At 46.8% G+C, this 13,650-nt stretch overlaps 1 protein-coding gene across 1 annotated transcript; it reads right to left on the bottom strand.

Annotated features, from left to right (window-relative positions):
- Nucleotides 1-368: 368 nt before the first annotated feature.
- On the bottom strand, nucleotides 369-13,492 carry BATF3 (basic leucine zipper ATF-like transcription factor 3). The gene is made up of 3 exons (XM_081186149.1): nucleotides 13,127-13,492; nucleotides 8,172-8,276; nucleotides 369-1,538 (listed from the first exon to the last, which is right to left on the bottom strand). Exons 1-3 carry the CDS (start codon nucleotides 13,190-13,192, stop codon nucleotides 1,353-1,355), a joined length of 357 nt encoding a protein of 118 aa, XP_081042275.1. The 5' UTR covers nucleotides 13,193-13,492; the 3' UTR covers nucleotides 369-1,352.
- Between the last annotated feature and the right edge of the window lie 158 nt (nucleotides 13,493-13,650).

Here is a 13,650-nt window from a genome sequence, read left to right as displayed (position 1 = left end):
CTGTGTCCCTGAAATGAAACTCAGCGAGGATTTGTGGTTTTCAAAGACATGCCAGTTATGGGCATGAGTGGTGATGCACATTCACCCTCCATAAAGGAAGGGGAAACAGATATTTTCATGCAGGACTCGGAGTCATTCAGCAAACATGCCGAAAATGTGATTAGCTTTAAACTTTGGCTCTGATCCATAATAAAGCAGGAAATTCGCCATCCAGATAAATGATTTTTTTCCCCCTTATGGGGTGGGGGTGGCATGGAAGGGGCTCATGAAGACGAAGAACAGTGCAAATAAAAGGGGAGCGTCAATATGTTCTCTGTAGAATGGGGTTCAAAAGAAGGAGGAAATAAAAGGGTATCAATGCTGGAGGCACAGTTCAACAACGTAGCCAAACTATAGGCTCATTATTTGGTACTTTCTAAAGGAATGAAAGAACATACATGCCATATATTTAAAGCATGTGGCTTTCCCCAGAGCATCCTAGGAGCCATAGTTAGCCCCTCACGGAGCTACAGTAAACTAGAGTTCCTAGGAATCTTTGGAGGAGCTCATGTGCTTTAAATTCATGGTGTGCTTCGCAGTCAAGAAAGCCCAGGGTACTGCTCAAGAGAGGGGAATCTTCCTCTCTTCTTCCCTCTGCCATCCTCTGCATGCTTTCCTTAGGCCTCTCCTGAAAGCTGGGAACCCCCGCCGCCTCCAAAAAGAAGAAGAAAAAAGGCCTAGGATGTGGGCTACCCAATCACCAGGGAAGATGGCTGCATTTGTATCACTGAATTTATGTATGACTACAACAAGCCCGAAAAGTATACATGCAATGTTTGGATTTTCACAGAACTTGACAGAGTGGAAGAGGAGAAGCCCAAGGCACATAGGGAACAAAGAATCTGGTAGGTAGGCAAGAGATGCAGAAGTGGCCATCCTTAGCTCCAGGATGTGCCCACTATCCCTTTTGGTTTCAAGCTCCAGAACAGGCTCTTCCCCTTTCCTCATCATCGCCAGCACATTTCTTAGCAACAATAAGGACAAGAAAGTTGTGTCTTTAAAAATAAATGTGATGACGTTATTTGCATTCAAGGCCACATTTCAGATTCCTTGCTGGACAAACAGCACACAGTGGAAACATGCACACACACACACACACCACTTTGTCCAAAGATTTTCCCACAAGGTTGCAGCCCATCCATGTTTTCCATCCTCAAGACAGTATCCTGATTATTTACTAGACTTTCGCGGTGGGAAACCAGTCGCAAGTTGCAAGAGTGCTTGTCATGTCCATGAAGATGGTGGAAAAGAAAGAGTCTCTCAAAAACTCTCTCATATCAGTAGAACTTGCAGATCCTCTGAAGGTGGCCTCCTCATCTTGGCAAGGGGCCACTGAGGACATCGTGTCTCGGAATCAAGCCAAAGTTTAAAGAGCAGTGTAACAGAGGGCAGACTTTTTCGTGGTTCCTCAAGACTTCGCTCAAGTGTTTCATTTCGTCGGTCAGCTTTCCAATTTCTTTTTTCAGGGAGTTATTCTCTTGCTCAAGGCACTCGTATTCCTGAAACGGATTATCACATGAGTTAAGCATGCAACCCAGCCAGCCACTTGCCAGGCACATTTCCCCCACTTCGCTATTTTCTCATTGCAAAGTAAATAAAAACAGGGCAAGGGGAAGAAATCAGATAAAAGCAAACTTGGTATCAGCTATCAGCTTTGTTAGTTTAAGAACATTTAAAAAGTCTGCTGGATCAGGTCAATGGCCAGTCTAGTCCAGCATCCTATTCCCAGTGGCCAATTACATGCCTATGAGAAGTATGTAAGCAGGATCTGAACACAACAGCACTTTTCCCTCCTATGGTTTCCAACAACTTGCAGTCAGAAGCATACTGGTAAGTAGCCACTGACAGTAATTTATGGGGTAAGGCAAGTTTGATATGTAAATGACTGCACTTTGAGGCAACAGAGTAAGCTTCACGACATCTGGATCCAGACCTGAGATTCTGGCTGCACACATATGACATTTTATGCTGCAACCAATAGAGAATGAGTTCTTGCTTTCCCTACAAAGTCCACACATAACCTAGTGCATATTTTTGGCCCCACAAAAAGTGCTTCTTGAGAAACCTGTTGTGAAAATAAAGCCCATTTTGGAACGATTGCTATGTACAGTGGTACCTCGGGTTACATACGCTTCAGGTTACAGACGCTTCAGGTTACAGACTCCGCTAACCCAGAAATAGTGCTTCAGGTTAAGAACTTTACTTCAGGATGAGAACACAAATCGCGCAGCGGCAGTGGGAGGCCCCATTAGCTAAAGTGGTACCTCAGGTTAAGGACAGTTTCAGGTTAAGAACGGACCTCCGGAACAAATAAAGTTCTTAACCCGAGGTACCACTGTACCTATTTAAAAACAGATGTAGGCGATAATGGCAATGAATGAGAGGGTGGGAAATCACAATGACCATTTCCTTCCTCGTTTGCCTGGGATATATGTTAACAGGAAAAGTTGTGGAGATGGCAGGACTTAGAATCAATCTTGATAGAAGCCAGGGACGCGGACTTATAAAAAATATTGGGGGGGGGGGCCGGGAAAGCTCATGAATAATAAATAAGCTCATGAATATGCAAATAAAGTGGCGCCGCCTCCTCGTGAGCGAATAGGGGAGAGCGTGCTGCGCCTATTAATCAGCTCCGAAGGAAATTGGGTGGAGCTTTTGCTCGGGAGGGAGGGCAGGAGGCATGCAGCCCGACTCTGTGCATTTTGGGCTGGGGGAGGGGCGGCGATGGCGCTCTGCTGGAGGGGTGCCGGAGATTATTGGGGGGGCTCGGGCCCCCTCAAGCCCCATGGAGCCTATGATAGAAGCCACCATGTTGAGGATGAACATTAATAATTCCCGACTGAGAAAAACTACATTTTTTTGTGCTATGAACAAGATTAGTGTGTACGAAGCCCTCAATTACTGCGGCCTTCACCAATGCAAATCTACTGTTTGCATATCAGAGGCGTTGGCCCTTTGTGGTAGCTCAGAGGGGATAGACACATTCATGGCAGACAGACCTATCCCCAAACTATTAGCCATGACAGAGAAATGACGATATAGTGGGAATCTACCACCCAAGCAAGAGAAGACGCATGAAGGCACTGATTTGCATTAAAATGTACATGTGCTAATTTATACATGTAGATGAGCCTGCACAATCTGCGGTCCAGATGTCGCTAACTGTTGACGTGCAACTTCAAGGTCCTTCCTGCTCTCCCTTCTTATCTTGAAACTGGACTAGGACCAGGCAGCAGCCCTTTAAGATAGAGGACACCTTCAAACAGAGGCCTGTCCTCTGCAAGCAAGAAACACAACCCCTCTAAATCTGTCCATATTACAATAGTCTTGTGAAAATAGCTGTGAACACACTGCATTTCCAATGCTGGGTTTTTAATTCACATTCACACATTATGGCCATCAAAACACATATGGATCCTGTCCTCTCTTATTTTTATTTTTATAGATTTTCTTGGTTTACAAAAGTACACGCCTTGCCGCTTTTTTCAAGTTGTACAGTCTTTTCTACAGATCAGTTGCATTTGTTATGAGACATTAGTGTTGAGTTCCTGTCCCCTCTTATAAAATAATACTGCTTGATGCACTGTTTCTCAAATTAGCCGCACACCAATTAAGATGTTTCTACTTCACCTCTAGACAAGGTATGAACACCTCTGCATGGGGAGAAGACATTCCCCCCCCCCCCAGTCAATGACCCCGGTGCATTCACAAATAGAAACGAATCTGACACTGATGAAGCTGTGCTGATGTGAACAGTCAGGGGAAGAGCTGTGAAACAAACACAGATGCACAACGTAAAATACAACTTCATTGTGCACTAATGGGAACACACCCCAAATCAGACCACTGGCTCATCTAGTCCCTACGCTAGCGGACAGCAGCACTCCAGGTGTTCAGAGCATGCCCTACGGTACCTAATGATAGCTGGGACCTTCTGTATGCAAAAGCAGATGTTCTCTCACTGAGCTATGACCCTTCCCTTTCAGCTGCTGGCGGGAGAAAGGCAACAATTGCTGTCCTCCCATGTTCTGAAAACCTAGCAGTTACTTGGATCTGCTGCCATCAGAAACTGACGCACACAAACAGGTCTGTTATGAGCAGAGGAACCAACTGGAAATAAAGAAACACTCGTAACTGTGGAGAGGCTTGCAATCAAACCAAACACAACCCAATATCCATCTCTTGTGGTCTGTCAGTTTTTGTGTTGTTGTTTTTAAAAAGAACAGGTGAAAATCAGGAGGCAGGAAAGTTTATTAAGCCCCCGGTGAGCTCTGCACATATCACTCTCCTCTCTCAAATGCTTCCACAAAACCCACATCATTTGCAAACCCTTTCCTGGATCATCACAGCTTCCATTTTTAAAATGAAACAATCTTAATAATCTGCACTTCCTGTAGTCTCCCATCCTCTCTGCTCCTTTATCAAACATTATCTGCTTTCTTTATCGGTGTGATTGTCAAATGAAACATAGACGCAAAGCTGCTTTTAAAATTATTATTTTTTAAGTGCAGGTGGGGAAAAGAGAGGTGGCTTAGGCACCAATGCAAATGTACAGCAGGTTGCTGGTCCCCCCCCCCTGATTTGAATGTGGCTAGGAGAATTTATAGCAATACACCTTAAAAAAGAAAAGTAGATAGAAGCAGTTGCCCGGAACAGATGCTATGGTCACTAAGTTCATTACCTGCTTGAAGCGTGCCACGTACCACACATGGAGGGGATGAATAATTTGCTCTCTTCTACGGAAATGCCACATTAATCTCTCTGCTTCTTCCCCCTAATTTCCTAAAATGCATTCAGGACTGCTCATAAGAAAGCTTTGAAGCACCAAATGATAAAACTCACAGTAGTTGTTATGACCTCATTGAACACAGTCTTGGCCAACACCCTTCTTATTCCAGTTTTGAGCCTCTCTTCTAAAGAAAATCAGCTTTACAGTAATTAGTTACAGGAGTGAAAGGGAAAGGAGAGTTAAAAGGAATGCAGAAATGTACTCCTGGGGAATGTGAGACTAAAGAAACTACTACTCTAAAGTTGCAACATGGTCCCAGCCGGGGGCTCTCGAACAACAGACCATTCAGGTAGTCTGCAGGAAGTTTGTAGAACAATGAAGAATATATGTTTTTGGCCTGACATTTGATTGATTGATTTTTTTTCTGATAAAGGAGATTGGGACCGCTTCGATCAGGGACAGATTATTGACTAGTCTCTGTGATTTTCATAATACAGTACTGATGCAGCCTTAAACTGCTGAGGACCGCAGTACCTCAAGGACCACCTCTTCCTGGACTCTGCGTTTATCATCTGAGGCCCTTTTAGCATCTAAGGCTGGGCGATATCAGCTTTTTCAACATTGCGGTATATCACCAGTCAAACATCATGGTTTGGCGATATACCGCGATGTTGAAAAAACAAACTGCATTGGCCTCAGCTTGCGAGCCGCCTGGAGAATTTGTCACAGCTCTCACTGCGGAAGCTGAGGCGGTTTCACCCCAGTGCCTAGCAGGCTGGGACAACGCAGCTTGTTTGTCTGGCTCAGCTGGGGCGCGGGAGGGCTCCCCAATCCCAGAAGAGCCATCCCTGGTCCTCCCCTCCAACTTGCGCAGGAGCCAGCGCTGGGCTGGAGGATCCTTTAACTGCTCGGCTGAGGGGAGCGGCAACCACACACTCTTCAGCCAAGCAGTTTAAAGATGCAGAGAGAGGCGCAAGGTGTATTGGTGCCTCACCGATGCAGCTGTTTTCTTCCTCTGCGCAGTATGAGGGCAGAGTGGGATGGTGGTTTCACTCAGTGATGTATCGCTGGTGAAATCGCCACCACTCCTGAGTCCCTCTGCTAGTAACGCTCACCGGAGGAAGTTGCTAGCAGAGGGACTCAGGAGCGGTGGCGGTTTCACCAGTGATATATCACTGAGTGAAGTGGACATTGCAGTCTGCTCCTCATATATTGATGTATCACCCAGGCCTAGTGGCAACACAAGAAGGGGCCTTTTCTGCAGTGGCTCCCCGTCTATGGAATTCTCTCCCCAGAGAGGTTCACCTGGCACCTTCATTATATATTTTTAGGCCCCAGGCAAAAACATTCCTCTTCAACCAGGCCCTTCGTTGATTTATATCCTACAGTCTTTTAAATGCTGCCTGTGAGAAGGGGGGCAGTTATTGTTTTGCTGCTTTGTTTAATTATTTACATGTTTTTATCTTGTATTTTATTCTGTGAACTGCTCTGAGATCTTACAATGAAGGGTGGCATTATTATTATTATTATTATTATTATTATTATTATTATTATTATTATTATTATTATTATTATTTCTTCCCTTTATATGTTACTAGATAAAGGGTCATTTTCATACCAAAGCAATTATTTTGACAACAATGCCAACACTGAAGGGGAAATGTTATTAAAATCTGAAATCTGTGTTTTGATTCGTAGAATAACAAAAGATTTACTAAATGAGGGGCCACTCCCACGCCAGTAAGTGGCCTGCAAAAAAGTTTTTATGTTGGAGAACTGCCATGACTCTGATAAAAAATAGTTTCTGCACAAGCTACACCTGTTGAAAGCTCCTTTTCTGTACACCAGTTAAAGTGTAGGAGCCCTGTCTTCTTCTGCTCTACTTGTTACATAGAAGACACATAGAAAAGAGCAAAGGGAAAACCTTTGGCAATCAGGGCTTTATAGCCCTGAAAGACATGTGACAGCAAGAAGGGCTGTGGCACAGACTTCTAATATCATGAACATTGCAGAGAGAGTGAATAGTGAAAAACCCACCGATTCTGACTCAAAACATGACACGCTCCAGGATCTTCTGAACCTGGCAGGGTGTGTAAGATGCAGGCCAGTCAAAACTGTACTTCATGTGGTTTGTAATTATTATGCAGAATTCACTGCCCCAGGCTGCATTGAGAACCACGAGTTTAAGCATCCTTGAAAATGTGTTTGCAGAGGAAAGAACCACCTAGGAGCCTCAAGGGTGAAGCATGGAACAGCTGTGATCAGAGGCAGTCTACCACTGATCACCAATGCCCTGTTTAAACAACCGGGGGTGTTCAGCTCCACTGCACCTTGCCTTCTGAGCATCCTGCTAGCCTCTCTGTCAGAAACAGAATGCAGAAATAGATGGGCCTGAGGTTTTCTGACACACCAAAGCTGAGCTCCTTCAGGAAAACTGGCAATGACTAAATGCTACCTCCAAGATGAGAGGCAGCTTGCCTCTGAATGCCAGCTGCTGGGGAACAAAAACGGAAGAGGGTTTCTGCACTCATGCCCTGCATCTGGGTTTCCCGTAGGCACCTGGTTGGCCACTCTGGGATAACATATGACAGACACTGCACATCACATCATGGACTGCCTGGTCACAGGATTGACTGACTGACTCCAGCTGCAGAAGCTGAAGCTGCTGAAGAGACCAGAGACCATCTTGGCTGTGAGTCGTGGAAGACCTGCTCCCTGCCTTGCAGGCCTTTTCCCACCTGGCCTGGGATGCTGGGGCCCTGACTGACTCCAGCTACAAAAGCTAAGGCTGCTGAACAGACTCTCGGGCTAGGGTATTGTTTTGTTGCGGGGAGAAGAGTGAGAGGTTGTTGCTGCTACTGATATTAATTTTTGTATCTTTACTCTTCAATCTTGTTGTGATTTAATGTGGAAGTTGTTCAGTTTAGTTCTGTACTTTTTAATGTGTTTCATTTACAGTATTGTTTATGACCATTTTGATTATATTTGCAATTATGTAACAGAGAACACATCGGCTCTCTCTTCAGTTTGACAGCCCTTCAGATACTGCAAGGCAAGTGATTCCCCTGCCTGTTCCTTCTCCATACACCTCCCCCCAGCTGCTTCTTTTCCAGACTCATGTTTGCTGCATCCAAGGAAAAAGCAGCAGCGTGGGGTGGGAGGACAGTAGTACCAGTAGGCAGAGAAAGGGTTAAGTACCCCCTCCCACTAGCTGCTTTTCCGCTACAAAACACACACTCCCCTTTGCTACTTTACAGCTGCTCAACAACAAGCCAGGTTCCTCAGCCCTGACAAATGCTGCCATTTTGTTCAGCCCTTAAACAAGTATGAAGAGGGCCTTCATTTGCACTCGGGAGTGATATTACTGCTCTTCCCTCCCTCAGGGATCCACAGCAATGTTCACCTCGTGGAGTTTATCTGCTTTCTGTGTTTGTTTCTTTCTGCTTCTCTGGGCCGCAACTCTGTTCTTCTCTCTCCGTCGTACTTTCCTTTCATCGTCTTCATGACCCTGGCCAACGAAATCAGATGACTTAGTTAGGGTTCACCTACAAAGGAGTTTAATGTGGATTTGAAGCTCCTTGTGCCTCCATTCCCCACCTCCACCCTGTAGCGTCCACATCATTCATCCAACCGGCAGCCTGTTAATTTGGTGTGTCCCCCCCCCCCCGAGTTAATTAAGATTTTTCCAATCCATGGCTAATCCAGTTTGTAGAAGTATCCAGTATAAAATCACATGCACTGACTGTGGATGCAATGAAGCACATTGTGTAGGTGTGTGGGTTTGTGTGTAGTGAAGTTTTGCAGTGTGGTGCTGGAGGAGACTCTGGAGAGTCCCATGGACTTCAATAAGATAAAATCTATCCATTCAGAAGGAAATCAGCCCTGAGTGCTTACTGGAAGGACAGATCGTGAAGCTGAGGCTCCAATACTTTGGCCACCTCATGAGAAGAGAAGACTCCCTGGAAAAGACCCTGATGTTGGGAAAGATGGAGGGCACAAGGAGAAATGGACGACAGAGGACGAGATGGCTGGACAGTGTTCTCGAAGCTATCAGCATGAGTTTGACCAAACTGCGGGAGGCAGTGGAAGACAGAAGTGCCTGGCGTGCTCTGGTCCATGGGGTCACGAAGAGTCGGACACGACTAAACGACTAAACAACAACATGCCATCTATTGCTGCACCCTCTACTTTCATTTGCTCCTTGCCTGAGCACAGCCTAGCCATTCTGTTTCCATCAGCCAAAAGGAAAGGATGTATCATGCCTATTTCCACCAACTGTGGCTGAAGGTAGAGTAATCATATTATTATTATTTTTAAACTGCTCTTCTGCAAAACAGCAGTATTAAGAATAAAATTAAAACTGTGCTTCAGGAGAAATTGGCACATACAAGAGATGTTCTTTGCAGTTGCCGACACATTTCCAAACATGCCTACTTCCAACTACTGCATGCTGGGGGTATGTTTGCCGAACATAACTAAACCTTTATATTTCTTAAATTTTAATACAGAGGCTTGTGTAAGAGCAGTCTTGTGCAAAACCTCCATACGCACATACACACACACTCAACTACAACATGTAAACATTAATTGGGAGTGAAGGGAGATGGGAAGGTGGACACAAAAAGGTGAAGAAGGACTAATCTAAGAACACGGAAAGAAGGAAGAATCGCTGGAGCATTGGGGGCTAGACGGACTAGAATCTTGTTTATTTCTTAATTCAAATCCCTTTCCCAATTCACAACTCTTCATTTTGACCATTGTGAAATGCGCCAGTAACATTTGTTCTTGCGCACTTCCTGGTGCGTGTGCTTCTTTTTTTTTTTTTTGCTTTTTTTAAAGGTGCACTGGTAAAGAAACACCTGCTGTTTGCAAAAATGGGAATGGAGGGTAGATTGGCTGCTGCTGTAGCATCTGCAGCTTAACATAAGAGGAGCCTGCTGGATCAGGCCAGTGGCCCATCGAGTCCAGCATCCTGTTCTCACAGTGGCCAACCACCCGAGCACAACAGCATTCCCCCCTCCAGTGGTTTCCAGCAGCTGGTATTCAGAAGCATGGCACGCCCCTTCACTCTGCTTAATGGGCCCTGGAAGGATTTGGTGTGCTTAAAAAAGGTAAAGGGACCCCTGACCATTATGTCCAGTCGCAGACAACTCTTGGGTTGTAAACTCTCGGGCAGTAAACTCTCGCTTTACTGGCCGAGGGAGCCGGCGTACAGCTTCCGGGTCATGTGGCCAGCATGACTAAGCCGCTTCTGGCGAAGCAGAGCAGCGCAGGGAAATGCTGTTCACCTTCCCGCCGGAGTGGTACCTATTTATCTACTTGCACTTTGACATGCTTTCGAACCGCTAGGTTGGCAGGAGCAGGGACCGAGCAACGGGAGCTCACCCTGTCGCGTTGATTCGAACCGCCGACCTTCTGATCAGCAAGCCCTAGCTTAATGGGCCCTGAAGGCTTTGGTGTGCTTAGGTCCCAGCAAAATCACTGAAGCGGACCTGGGTCTTCTCTCTGCTTTCCCCTTAGGGGTATGATCTGCTTGCTGAGGCTTCCCACTGTCTTCTGTGATGGTAAGCACTTTGCATGTGCGCGGGAGTTCCCCCACTGAGAATGCATCGAATTTCCAATCTAACTCACTCCTTCTCCCCCCATTGCCCCCACCCCCACTCCTTCTCCTTGAAAAGCAAAATTTAAAAAACACACAAGACGGTGCCACTGATAGTACCTACTGCCTTCCGGCAAGGCATGACCAACGAGTCGCTTATGACCACTGGTGGGTTTTGATTTAAGGAATTATACAGTGGGTCCTGCAACAAAATTTTGCAGTATGAAGTGCAATTTTGTTCTGGGTTCCAGTCACTCCCCATGCCATCCCCCTACCCCAAGATCCACTCCTAATAGACAGAAATCCATGCCCACCGAGAATAGGGTTGCCATATTTCAAAAAGCGAAAATCTAGACAGAAAAGTTATTTTGGTTTTTTAATTGTAAAATTGCAGGGAAATTGGATGTTTTCGAGCTACCGTATTTCTGAGGGAAATCTGCAAAAACAACACTCCTGACATGGGCTGCCATACGTCCGGATTTTCCCGGACATTTTTGACGATTTCCGCACAGACACTGCTTGTGGTCGTATGCCAACCCTAACTGAGGATGCTCCACTCCAATGTGGTTTTCTACTCCCTGCTTTGGGAAGGGCGAAATGGACATGCTTGTGCCCGATCCTAGTTATATCAGATTGTTTAATTTCCCCATTGATGTCTATGGGTAATTCTCGCCTCCTTCCCTGGAGACTTTTAAAAATTAGCATTTTGGGGTGAACAAGGATGTGGCCTATCTATATAAAGAGATTGTCCTTTCTGCCTTTCCCTGTTCCTTTCTCTTTCCATCCACTCTGATTCATTCCCTCCTTCCACCTAACAGTCAGTTTCTTTCTTCTCACTCTCTCAGTCACTGATCTGAAGAAGTGTGCATGCACACGAAAGCTCATACCAAGAACTAACTTAGTTGGTCTTTAAGGTGCTACTGGAAGGATTTTTTTTATTTTGACTATGACAGACCAACACGGCTACCTATCTGTAACTGATCTGTTAGTTATTGTTACGCAATTTAAATTCAGGCCCATCTAAGCTTAGCATGCTCTTCTCACAGTGGCCGACCAGATGCCTGTGCGAAGAGCCCTCTCTCTCCCCTCTGGTGGTTTCCATCAACTGGCATTGAGAAGCTCTGCTGCCTCCAAGCTGTGGAGGCAGAGCAGAGCAATCATGGCTTGTAGCCACAGAAAGATAGGGCTGTTGTTCAATGGGGAAATTCAAGCTGCGTGCCTTTGCTCTGTTAGTGTCAAATGGACAAACAGAGCAGCTTGTTCTAAGTTTGTTCTGAAATGTATAGTCCCATAGGAGACCCCTGACAGGCACAGTCCACCAGGGTTCCTTTCAGTGGTGGCAAGTGGGGTGGGGGGGTCCCAGTCGCATAAAGATTGAGAATATCCAAGTTGGCAACCAGTAACTTATAAGTCATAGACCTTAGAATCATAGAATTGCAGAGCTGGAATGGCCGTGAGCATCATCTGCCATGCAGGAAACTTTCACCCGGAATTATTTCTGTGCACACCTGTTCCTCAAACCTTCCCTGCTTCACAGATTTCTTCTAAAACATACCCCATGAGATTTCATTTATTTATTAAATTCGTAAACTGTCCTTTGCCTGCAGATCTCAGGGCAGTTCACAGCCCAAAAATACAAGATTAAAAACACAAAATATGTAATAAAAACAAGGAAAAGACAAAACCCCATAGCCTTTCCTGGTAAGTAAACCGTTCCACACACACCTCTGTCATTTTGGCTGCCCTGCTCCTCCACCCCCATATATTTTTTATTTGATCTGATTTTGGTTTTTGAGACTGCACAGCAGCACCAAACCTCTGCAGCCCTGCTCGGTGGTTTTATTTCTGATCCTTCAGAAGCATGGGGCAGATTTACTATGAAACTAAATGAAGCTCAAGCTTCAGGGTCTTGAATTCCAGAGGAGCCCCAGAAGTGACTTCAGTCCACTTTGCTTAAATTTTTTGCGTCTAGTAGCACAAATCAAATAGATATTTTTTTTGCTGCATACATTTCAACGAAGTTTGCGAGTAAGTAGCACAGTAAGCTGGCTGTTCTGCTGTGGCTAATATAACCCCTTCCCTTTTTTGGAAAAAAAACAGACCCTAGAGAGGAAACTAAGCTAAGGGTCTGGAAACTAAGTCTTATGAGGAGCTGGGTATGTTTAGCCTGGAAAAGAGGAGACTGAGAGGAGATATGATAGCCACCTCCAAATATCTTAAAGGTTGTCACATGGAAGAGGGAACATGCTCACTTTCTCTGGAGGGTGGGAGTCGAGGCAATGGCTTAATGTTACCAGAAAGTCCATTCCGACTAAACATTCGGAAAAACTTTCTGACAGTCAGAGCTGTTTGGCAGCGGAAGAGACTCCCACGAGAGGTGATGGACTCTCCTTCCTTGGAGGTTTTTAAGCAGAGGTTAGATGACCATCCTGTCAAGGGTGCTTTCAGCTGAGATTCCTGCACTAGATGACCCTCGGGGTCTTTCCCAACTCTTTAGATTCTGATGATTCTATGAATTTTGGATACCCAAAAACGCAAATTGTGGTGATTTGCGGCGGAGCAACCCCATGGAAGAAGAGAACCGTGGTTAGACCTCGTTGCTGGTTGTGAAGGGGCCCCCATAGCAGCTCAAGCTTCAAGCCCCCCCCCCCAATGTAGGTCCGCCACTGCTGGGAAGGAGCGCGCAAGGACGACTCGGCGCAACCCTTTTCCTCCCCCCGGGTCCCCTTTCCTGGCCTCGGTCCCTCTCCCTGCCTTACCTGCTGCGTCCCCTCCGAAGAGGAGCTCCTTCGCAAAGTGCTCGCCGCCGGCGCGCCCTGAGACATCCCGCCGAGGCGGCGCCGGCGCTCCTCCTTGTGCGCGCAGCCAGCAGGAGGCGGCGGCCAAAGCGCATCGGGGGAGCCCCGGAGAGGTGGAGTGTCGTCGTCGCCGCGCTGCGCCGGACGAATGCCTGCCTGCTTGGCTTGCTTTGCCTCTCAGCCTAGGTGGAAAGCCCAGCCCGGGACATCCCGGCAGCTGCCGGCAACCGCGAGGCGCGCGTGGTTCCCCGGCCGCTCGCCGCCTTCCTGGGGCAGAACCCGGCCGGGAAGAGAGCAGAGGCAGGCAGGCAGGCGCCCGCTCCCGCTCCCGCGCTCGCCTGACTGGGGCGCCCGGGCTGCTGCGGCGGCGCCTTCCGAGGCGGGCTTCGTGGAAATCACGTGGCGCCCCGGATGAAACTTCGGAGGGAACTGGCTGCGCGACCACAGGCAGGGGGGCGGCGAGGGAGCCGCCCGAGGGGGAAGCG

The sequence above is a fragment of the Podarcis bocagei genome, assembly GCF_964188305.1.
Source record: "Podarcis bocagei genome assembly, chromosome: 3".
In the NCBI taxonomy this organism is placed as follows: domain Eukaryota; kingdom Metazoa; phylum Chordata; class Lepidosauria; order Squamata; family Lacertidae; genus Podarcis; species Podarcis bocagei.
This window is presented reverse-complemented; position numbering and strand designations above follow the sequence as displayed.

What these genes read in the sequence shown, in the direction of transcription:
- BATF3 (XM_081186149.1), bottom strand. Translation starts at nt 13,192, where the DNA reads ATGTCTCAGGGCGCGCCGGCGGCGAGCACTTTGCGAAGGAGCTCCTCT. An exon ending in CTTCGGAGGGGACGCAGCAG is followed by an intron (nt 8,277 to 13,126) that starts GTAAGGCAGGGA and finishes TTCGTTGGCCAG; the next exon opens with GGTCATGAAGACGATGAAAG. An exon ending in AAGCAGATAAACTCCACGAG is followed by an intron (nt 1,539 to 8,171) that starts GTGAACATTGCT and finishes AATCCGTTTCAG; the next exon opens with GAATACGAGTGCCTTGAGCA.